The 11,147-nt window shown below is 45.2% G+C and overlaps 1 protein-coding gene across 2 annotated transcripts; it reads right to left on the reverse strand.

The window, feature by feature from the left end:
• Positions 1-3,578: 3,578 nt before the first annotated feature.
• LOC134066308 (prostaglandin D2 receptor 2) lies at positions 3,579-8,918 on the reverse strand. 2 transcript variants are annotated; one of them, XM_062521603.1, is made up of 3 exons: positions 8,531-8,918; positions 8,284-8,411; positions 3,579-5,502 (listed from the first exon to the last, which is right to left on the reverse strand). In XM_062521603.1, exon 3 carries the CDS (start codon positions 5,496-5,498, stop codon positions 4,146-4,148), a length of 1,353 nt encoding a protein of 450 aa, XP_062377587.1. In that variant the 5' UTR covers positions 5,499-5,502; positions 8,284-8,411; positions 8,531-8,918; the 3' UTR covers positions 3,579-4,145. The 2 variants fall into 2 exon arrangements, with proteins under 2 accessions (XP_062377587.1, XP_062377596.1); XM_062521612.1 differs by lacking the exon at positions 8,284-8,411.
• Positions 8,919-11,147: the final 2,229 nt, after the last annotated feature.

Genomic DNA, 11,147 nt, shown 5'->3' on the forward strand with positions numbered 1-11,147 from the left:
CCCTTTTTTCTCTCTCTCTCTCTCTCTCTCTCTCTCTCTCTCTCTCTCTCTCTCTCTCTCGCTTGCTCGCTCCATCCCCAGCTCTTTTCCATTCATTACCCCACATTCATTCACTAATACAAATTCTTTCAAATATGGGATTGTGTTTTTATATTATTATTAGATGAAACCTGTCAGGGTTGTTGGCATTGACTCTAATATAGACTCCCCCATCCTCTCTGTCCATCTCTATTATTTTTTCAATGCACTTTTGAGGTCCTGTGGATTTTAGGAGGGGGACAAAAACATTTTTTCCCCCTTAATCTGACATTGGCGTGATGCTGCCAGACCTATGAAAAGATGTGTATATACTCAGACAACAACAACAGTTTCTGTCTCCCAGCTCACACAGTGTATTCCCCCTTAATCCCTCATTCTCTCCCCCTCTCATTCATCTCTTTCCCACTCACTCATTCTCTGCTGATTCACAATCCTCTTAGACTTTCAAATTTCAAACAGTTGTTTGCTTAGCCTGCACAATATGTGTGCAGGCTAGGCAACCCCCCCCCCACCCCCCACCCCCTCACCCCCCCCCCCCCCCCCCACACACACACACACACACGTCCAAACCTATACCTCTTGCCCACATGAACAGAACAGGGTCAAAGGTTTCTGACATAGGAGTGCCCAATCATTCTCCGCCATGTTCACTGTCATAAGGCACCATCATGGGGACATTTGCACCAGGGCACACTTTCACCAACCTATAGCTGGCTTAGACTCTCCCTTTTACAGGACCTTCCTTTAGTAATGACGTACATGACACGGTGACATGGTGGCGTCAGGTCAGATTTCAAGGTCACAGAGCCCAGGGGTCTTAAAGGGACACTTCACATTAGCATTAAGCTTTGTATCTTTAGAAAACCAGTCATGTTTTTGAATGGCCGTGCATCATTCCCTCAGTTTGCCTTGAGATGGGAGAAATACGGATTTCAATGAAACCCATGAATAGGACTTCCTGCTTTCAATTATGTAAAATGATGATTTTTACATCATTGAAAGCAGGAAGTTCAACATTGAAATCCGTATTTCTTCCATCTCAAGGCAAACTGAGGGAATGATATGGATGATTTTCCCAAAGTCCCCCATATCGTCCCCTTGGAATTAAGTTGTCATAGAAGAAAAATATTTCAATAACTCAATTTTGACAAAAATGTCAGATACAATGTTACAATTCTAAGGGGATGATATACGTTTCACTGGAGACATGTCTGTTTACGTCACCATTTTACAATTCTCTTCCTAGTTACGTGGATGGTTGTGGATGCCTTACTGAGCCAAGCTCTTCACGGATGATTATCAGCCTTTCTAAAGCAAAGCTTAATGATGGTGATGTAGTCACAGCAAATCTCTTGCAGGCCCTGCAGATAGCTAGATGTTAAATGTTCTGAGTCCTTAAGAGCAGAGGACAGACAGTATGTTCTTATGAGATAGAGTATATGGATGCATATGACCTTCTTTCCACATGCACACTAATACGCACATGCACACACACGCACACACACACATGCATACATATTACATACACACACATGCATACATGCGCGCACACACGCACGCACGCACGTACGCAAGCACGCACGCACGTACGCAAGCACACACACACACACACACACACACACACACACACACACACACACACACACACACACACACACACACACACACACACACACACACACACACATTGTGGGGTTGTGAGGTTGGTGTGAGGTTGTACAACGATTTGATCAAACATGATTGATATCGCTTTATAGCCTCCTTCGTGACTTAGCTGTGTCAGTAGCTGAGTTTTCCTCTATTTGTCTTCATTGGGTGCAGTAAGGAAAGACATACAGAGAAAGGAGAGACATCTTTTTTTTTATCACATGTGAGGCCGGTTCTTTAAAAAGTCAAGCTTCTTGGATAGTGGATGACAGTTCAATTAACTTTTTCATGTCAAATACCTGAGGTAAAAAATTACTGTAACTGGGCATTTTGCAACTTTGGTGATTCAGTTGAGTTGATTCCTGTTCGATCTTGATGTGAACCGTACCACATACCACCCACCCACACACACACACGCACACACACACACACACACACAGACATTGAAGGAGCGCGTGTTACTGTAACAAGCAGTAGTGTGACGCACTAGATCTCTAATGCCTTGCTCAAACATCTGCTCCACAAGTAAAGCCCTGCATTAACCAGTCTCTATGAAGTGCTGTCCAGTCAAATCTCTCCATCGATGTCTCACTCTCATGGACAGTCACTCCATAACTCTCTCTATCACACACACACACACAGACACACAGACACACACAGACACAAACACAGACACAGACACACACACACACACACACACACACACACACACACACACCTACACACACACACATTGAACACCTTCCTCTACTTTTTCTTCTAAGAGAAAGACAGAGTCTGTTACTATTTTGCCATATTCTCAAAATGATAGCTACTGTCAATAGCTACATGCAGTATAGGACAGCACTATGCTGTATGCAGGGGCGGACATTCCTGGTTCCAGAGAGTAAAAGTCTACAACTGCTATTCTTTCTACCTGTACACTTAACACAGGTGATATCCCTTATCTGATCGACCTGGCAGCTAATTATGGTTGGATCAAATACTTGGCAGGACTTTTACTTTCTGAACCCGGGATGTCCGCCTCTGGCTGCATAACCTCTAGAAAGCTCCTCGATAGGCCTACCTCCTATAAAATGCTCACCTCAATTCTCACTCCTCACTCTGTGCCTGTCACTTGTTATATCTATTTCACAAACACAGATGCTCAGACGGAAGTGTTGTTTGACTTGCTAGAATTTAACACAGTGTTTCCTTGAAGACCACGTGAAATGTGACCAATGTGCTTGTGCTTGTGTGTGTGTGTGTGTGTGTGTGTGTGTGTGTGCTCGCGTATGGCAGTACCCGGCAGTCCCGCTGCAGCTCCGCCTTCAAGGAGCACAGCACAAAGTTGTGTGTGTGTGTGTGTGTGTGTGTGTGTGTGTGTGTGAGAGAGAGAGAGAGAGAGAGAGAGAGAGAGAGAGAGAGAGAGAGTGTGTGTGTGTGTGTGTGTGTGTGTGTGTGTGTGTGTGTGTGTGTGTGTGTTGAGGGTGTGGCAGGAGGGACAGGGTAGATAATCTAGACAACATCAGAGAAAAAAGAATATGGGCCCATGTGGGTCTGCAGGGGATTAGGGGTTTTTACCCTGGATCTTTACCCTGGAAAATTACAACCTCAGTGGTAATCCCGGGACTATGTGTGGAATTGTGACAGAATGTGAGTGTGTGAAGAGAAAGCAAAATAAAGTGATAAATGTGTGTTAGAGTGTGTGTGTGTGTGTGTGTGTGTGTGTGTGTGTGTGTGTGTGTGGTGAGAAGAAAACTCGAGCCACATCAGACATTAAATGCATCCTATGCTAAGTTTGGTATTGTCATGTTGTTCATGTTGTTGTTGTTGTCATGCACTATACTGGTTCCCCGCTGAATAGTCCTATCCCATACAACAAATGGGCTTTATTTCATCTCTTGCGTCATCACATGCAAATATGCTGAACTAGCTGTCACAACCAGTTATGTCATGGTCAGTCTACCATATAGATATATGTGACCTGACAAACAGGAATGTCAGGATGTAGAAAGAGTGGTGCTGTTTTTTCTGTATATTGGTCATTTTTCATTTGGACAATGATGTAAAAGCCTTTGGTGTCTTTATACTGTCACAATATCTGTCAACAGAAACAATTTATTTTGAAACATCTTCACTGTCTTGTAAATCAATCCCCACCACACACAATAATAACTGTAACCAACTCTGTAGTTTTGAAAAAGAAAATGGTGCTGCCTTGTTCGTTGAGAGAGACAGAGTGTGAGCGAGAGGGTGTGAGAGAAAGAGAGGTAATTACAAAGAACATATTGGGATGGAGGGACAAAGGAACGAGATTAAAGTGCAATGTTCTGTTTCAAAAGCTCTAAAAACATGAAATGGTCCCTTAGAGCCAACAAAAATAGGCTTCGCCGCTCTTGACACATTAATACTTACAATTCCCATATTTTTCTCTGTACAGTTGACAAAAGTCTTTAAAATCTTGTCTCCTTTTTGATCTACATTGTAATGTCTACTGTCCTCTGCAAAGGGACCTTTTGAAGACCCTCTGTGCGGGTGTCCTCTGTAGGGCACTTTTTGAAGATGTACCCATTGGCTGAGTCCTGAGGGGAGAGGGTGTGCCTGGACAGGCCGGGGGTGTTGGGCGAGGTGGGCGAATTGGGCGAGCCGGAGCTGCTCTCTCCTCCCTTGGTTGTCCTCCTCCTGACCAAACCCCCGGCCTTGGACACGGGCCCCCCCTCCTCCACCAGGCCCTCCATCAGCGCCGACAGGCTCTGGCGGATGCGCGTGCAGAAGTGCGGGCAGCTGAAGGCGTACAGGATGGGGTTGAGCACCGGGTTGAGGAAGGCGCAGGTGGTGGCCAGGGGCAGCGCCCGCTCCACCAGCAGCGCGAAGCGGTCCGGCTCGTACTGCGCCGCCACCTCCAGCAGGCAGAATGCGTGGTAGGGCGCCCAGCACAGGATGAAGGCGGCGATGACCGACGCCACCATCTTGGTGAAGCCGCGCGAGAGCCGCTCGGAGGTGGCCGCCGCGCCCGAGCCCAGCTTGAGCGCGGCGAGGGTGGCCGAGCCGCCGCTGTCCCCCAGCCCCACGCAGCTGTTCTCCCGCAGGCGCCGGCGGTTGCGCGCCCGCAGGCTGAGGCCGAAGTGCACGTAGCTGCCGGCGATGATCACGAGCGGCGCCGCGAACGCCAGCAGCGCCTTGGCCACGGCCGTGGCCGCCTGCCGCACCCGGCAGTCCCGCCGCAGCGCCGCCGCCGAGGAGTAGAGCGCAAAGTTGTGGTAGCACAGCTTGCCGCCGTCCACCTTGGGCGTGACGGAGCGGAACATGAAGAAGGGGAAGGCGTTGGCGGCCGCCCACAGCCAGCCCACCGCGCACACCTTCCAGGCGGCCGCCACCGAGCGGTGGTTCTGGCTCCACACGGGCCGGGTCACCAGCAGGCAGCGGTCCAGCGAGATGGCCGCCAGCAGGTAGGCCGAGACGTACATGTTGAGGAAGAAGACGGACGCCTGGGCCGAGCAGAGCAGCGAGCCCAGCTCCCAGCTGTGGCCCGAGTGCAGGTAGTGCGTGAAGAGCGGCAGCGTGAGCGTGGCCAGGAAGTCGGACAGCGCCAGGTTCAGCATCCACACGGCCGCCACCGTCTTGCGCCGCAGCCGGACGCCCAGCACCCACAGCACCAGCGCGTTCTCCACGATGCCCAGGCAGGAGACCAGGCCGTGGACGCACACCACCGCCCGCGTGCCCCCCGTGCTGTTGACCGAGTGCAGGCGCATCTTCTGCAGCAGCGGGCAGTAGAGGTCAGTGGACGAGGGCGAAGGGAACGAGGAGTTGGAGATGGTGATGGGATCCATGGCACTGCGGGGGAAAGAGAGACAATACATGTTTGTGTGAGAGAGAGTGAGAGAGAGAAAGAGAGAAAGAGAGAGAAAGAGAGAGAGAGAGAGAGAGAGAGAGAGAGAGAGAGTCACTTCATAAGCCTTCAGCCGACATGTTCACACACAGGAAAACAGGAAGCCAGACTACAAAGTTAAAGCTAATCAAGTTAAGTCACTGCGAGTCCAAGTTCTTCCCATGCACCGGCATTGGTTTGAGCCTTATTACATTTGGAGTGATATTTGGGGTGAGGATGCTCTGTCTGCACGCTGTCTAACTCTAATGGCACTCTCTCTCTCATATGCAGCACCATTTCTCCTCAGACTCTACAGCTGCTGCACCTTTATCTTCAACAGCCAGGTATGTTGAAACCATATGATGCAAGATAAGTGTGTGTGTGTGTGTGTGTGTGTGTGTGTGTGTGTGTGTGTGTGTGTGTGTGGTAATGTGTACCAGGAGGATTGCCAGGATTTGAGCATAGTGCCAGTGATGGGTCTTGATATATCACCAAAAACATCCAGGATCGTATATCACTGGCTGACGTTAGCACACTGACTTCCTTTTTGAGAAGTGATGACTCAAGAAATAGAGTGGGCAGTTTGTGATGACAAAGAAGTCATAAGAAGACATGCAATGGCAATATAATATACCCAAAGAAAACAGAGGGTTGTTTATGATGCTTTCTCTTTCTTTCTCTCTCTCTCTCTCTCTGTATGTATGTGTGTGTGTGTGTGTGTGTGTGTGTGTGTGTGTGTGTGTGTGTGTGTGTGTGTGTGTGTGTGTGTGTGACTGTGAATAGTGATGGCGTTGTGGAGAAGTTGGAAATGATTGCTCTACTTATCTAAAAAGACAAACGAATATCTAAACAATGCCTCTCTTAATGCCGATGGAGGCGTTTCTGACAGTACGCCCGTATGCCTTTTGTCTGTACTGTGATCATAAGCCATAAATGACACTTGGATAACAATACTGAAATGCAGGGGCTTCATGGTTAAACTCTATGGTCAATAGAGAGCAATCCCACTCTGTAGATTCAGATGGAAGGAACTAGAAAAAGAGAACGAGAAGAGACATGATGGACATGGGCACGATGCTGTCAGTTAGGTTTGCGTGTAGGTCTAACTCTATGTACATGTATGTGTAAATTGAGTAAAAGAGACTAAGGTGATGTAATGGCTTTCCGAGATAGAGAGATAGATAGATAGAGAGAGAGAGAGAGACAGAGAGAGAGAGAGAGAGACAGAGAGAGGGGAAATCCCTGATCAGATATGAGTGATATGGTATCAATGAAGAAAACAAAAACTGTGCAAAACAAAGGCAGAAACCGTTTAAGAAACCACAGTAAACGAGACACTAATGATTCATGGGTATTGCACCATGCACCGATCACATTACTCGCCTGGGGCTACAGGCCATTCCTCACACCAGGGTGACATGACGCAGACGCCGGAGACACCAGAATGTGAACCACTTTAACTCAAACCACACAAATCCATGTGAGTCCTCTGGAGATGTTACACTATGGCTCAAGTATATATTGTCAAAGTCATTTGTCAGTGCCTCTTTTCCAGAGAAGTGGGTGCTTTTTCTGTCCCTTAGGGAGATAACACTATGAGGTAGTGTAGAAAATATCTCTCTTTTCCTTCCCTAAAAGCCTATCATGACGGCGTGACAACAGCATGTCAAAGCCTGTCTCCATCAGCCAACTACATTCCGCGGTACGGCATGCTTAGGCTGTTTTGAAAGGGTGTGTTTTTTGAAGAAGATTTACAAAAACAGTCAAAGACGGAGTAGCCATTCACCGACATGCTCTGCATGCTCTCACGGCACATCTAGATAAGTGTTATTTGTATGCCACATCTAAAAGAATGGGCACATGTACGATTGTATAACTATAAAGAACATGCTCCATCACAGTGGCAGCTTCTAGTTAAGGATTTCTGTAAGCCTTGGCTGACTATGTTATCAGTTCCAGAGCTGGAATCAGCCCCACAGAAATACAGCGCAATACGTTGTTTGTTTGACGGAGGCAGTGAGTCAGACCCAGCTGACAGAGGGGAGAACCAAATTTGCCTCCTCAAATATACTTCATCAATTGAATCAAGAGTACTGATGAGAGCTTATTTACTTCTTTAGTAAACTGATTACCCATTGACAGGAGAGAATAGATATCTGTGTGTGAATCTCTGATTGCATTCATTTGGAACAGTCTTAAGTGTTAACTTTCTATTTAGGAAACTCAATTGTCCATTTCAAGAGAACTGTGTCTTCTTATTGCACCATTGCTACACTGGTTTGTTGTTGTGAGAATTTCAGAAGCAAGGAACAGAACATTTGCATTCAGTTTGAATAACACTACTTTATATGGAATGTCTTCTGGAACATCCATGTGAGAGGACTGGAGAGACCACAAGAGAGACAACTAGAGGTCTGAAATTAAAGTGTGAAATTAAATGAACCTGTCGGTTAGTCCTGTCCCATCATCCAAATCTACACGTGTTTGTTGTCAGAAGTGAAACTCCGTAATCTAATTGGCTCATTACCAACAGACCCATTTATAAAACGCTTCCCCTCACACAAACCACATGCATATACACACTTGCAAAGACATACACATACACACACGCACACACACACACACACACACACACACACACACACACACACACACACACACACACACACTCATACATACACACTCACACACATACTCTCTCTCTCTCCCACACACACACACACATCACAAATATCTCCTTTTGTTACCTCTTAATGAGCAAGCACTGTATTGCGTCCAATTGTTTCTGGAGGAGTGACTCTCATTCAGTGTCGTATGATACGTTAAGTAATTCAGGTTTCATCCTTGCTCTTGGTATGTTCCCCCAAATGCCTGCCTGAATAGAACAGGTTCTTCAGGTCATTTGTGTCAAGTCTCTTGTCTTCAGAAAGCAGTTAGCAGGCATTTATGTAAAAGGGATTTCTTAACAGCATAAAAGTTTGAGTTGCTACTTACCTAGGCTGTCATTTCATCTGTGCTGTGATGTCTATTGGGAAAGGTAATGGATGAAATGGCTCAGGTCAAATGACTGCAGTTATGCTTCCTCTCCTTTTCCAAATCGTTTTTTATTTAATTCCGCCAAACTTTCTCCCTGTCTCCCCTTTCATAGCTGATCTCCTCTGTCCTCCTCTTGTAACTCTCTTTCCAATCCAGTCACTCATCAGACACACCTCACCAATCACCACTGTGATGGAGGTGGAGCAGAGAGTGAGAGAGGGAAGGAGAGAGAGAGGGAGAGAGAGAGAAGGAGAGACAGAGAGAGTGAGAGAAAGAAAGACAGAGAAAGAGAGAGAAAGGGAGGGAGAGAGTAAGAGAGAGAGAGGGAGAGACAGAGAGAAAGAGAGAAAGGGAGGAAGAGAGAGTAAGAGAGAGAGGGTAAAAGTGACTGTGCAAAGAGAAAGGAAGAAGGAACAGGAAGAGCATGTTTATTGATGTTGCATGAAATGTGGCATGAATATGTTTTAGACTTCTATGCAGCTGGGCTTGTGAGAAACAACAGCAGCGCAGAGTGCAGCTGTCAGAGGAAACTGTGTTCAGCAGAAATATGTGAAGAGGGACAGAATGAGAATGAGAATGGGGGGGGGGGGGGGGGGGTGCTTGAACACAACTGATGTCTTTTGAAAATGGGAAGAAGACTGACCACAATGCAATATCATACAGAGAGATCACCTGTGTGTGCAGATTATCTTACTTTGTTCAAGCCAGACAGTATGTGCAATAGACTGAGGAAATACTTCTTGACAATGTGCATTTTCAAAAATATTTAGAAACTCAGTCTGTACCCTATTGTTGCAATGTCATCATTCCTTATGTAGGCTTACATGGGGTCACTGTAGTGCATCTCAAGAGGTCACCAGACGTTAGATTTAGATGCATCCCTAAATCTACAGCCGGATTCTAGTTCTGGGGAATTACACGGAAGCTGTAATTCTGTCACAGCTTGTGGCATTTTATCAGATAAGAGAGAGAGTAGAGGTGTGAGAAAAGTCACTGTAGTGAAACGATGCTGCCCAAGGTTTTCTGTAAACATTTGACTCATATTAGGACAACATTTGACCTAAATGTTAGGTCTTACATTATCTTTGTGCTGAATGAGCATTTCATCATATAGTGACAAGTTGACAACCAAGAAACTGATCAGCTACTGACTAGCTGTGCAGGCAAGTGATATATTTGTTTTGACATCAGTGATCAGTGATCCACAAGAACAAGTGGGTAGATTCATGATCAAGATAGGTGCTTGACATCATTTGCATGCCTATATGCCTAGAAATATTTGTTTATGTTGGCCAACTGTGCTATTATCAATGGCTAGACTTAGTAGCACCTAGACAATTGAACAGAAGTACCAAAGCAGAAGCACAGAAGTACAGAAATGAAAACAAATGCTGTAGTTTTCATTATGAAAACATCACATCAATGGATCATAAACAAAATCTTTCTGTTGGCAGAAAACTGGACCACACTAGGACATTATTAATGTTATGTCAAAGAACCCACAGAATTATCACGGTTTTAATGGACAAAGCGGGTATTTGAAATATAGAAATATTTGAAAATGTCCTTATTTAGCAGAGCAAATACTTCAAATATGCCTCAAAGATATCAGATACAATACATAAACAGAGATAGTTGTAAATTATACTATAACTGCAGCTTTCTGTCAAACTATTGTTGTCCACTCCACTCCAAACACACAACACACAACATGTGTACTGTATAGTTGTCAATAACCAGTTGCCATGAAGCATTTATTGTCCTTCAGTGAATGTAGATAAAACAAAACAAACAAACAAAAAACGTGAATAATATAAAATGATATTTCAATATAAAATGATATTTCAAGAAGGTTTAATTTTAGGCCTTGAGAAACAAAGCACTCAACTTGGTTGTGCAACTGCTCAAATGTGATGGGGCCTGTCCTCACCTAGTGGCAGAATATGGTCCCTACAACCATCCACTGATTCCCTTATGGATGTTTACTGTAAGTTCAAGCTCATTGTGAGAAAGAAATAGAAAAAGGAATGTGTGACCATGTATGGGCATACAGGGAAGGACCAAGCACCTGACCAGTTAGTTATTAGTGTTAACTTTCTGTGATTCTATCCAGTCTCTGGCAGAGGAAGGACTGTCATAATCTCCACAGTCATTTAACTAATAGTTCAGTTGCACAATACTGTAATGCCATATTGCCAATATACAAACAAGGTGTGTTAGGTCAAACATTGACCAAAGTTCCGGAGTCTCCTATGCAAAAAGTGACACGCAATAATTCTGTTCCTTCAAGAAAGGGGTTTTCTGTAACAGTCCTGAATGGTTTGTGATAACAGAGTAGGTGCTGCCTCAGAGTATCTTTCTCCACCCAATCTACGCCATAAAACAAGCGTATAACATAACGTATAAGCCTATACAGTAAGTCTTTGGGCAGTCAGTGGCAAAGGGAGCAGCAACTGGAGAGAAGGTATAATATAAGGTAGGAGGATTCAAATAAATCTTACAGTGAATAGAACAATACATGTAAGACTGATTAAACTTTTTCAGTTATTTTCTATTTTATGCATCAATTTATTTC

Source organism: Sardina pilchardus, chromosome 2 (assembly GCF_963854185.1).
Source record: "Sardina pilchardus chromosome 2, fSarPil1.1, whole genome shotgun sequence".
NCBI lineage: Eukaryota > Metazoa > Chordata > Actinopteri > Clupeiformes > Clupeidae > Sardina > Sardina pilchardus.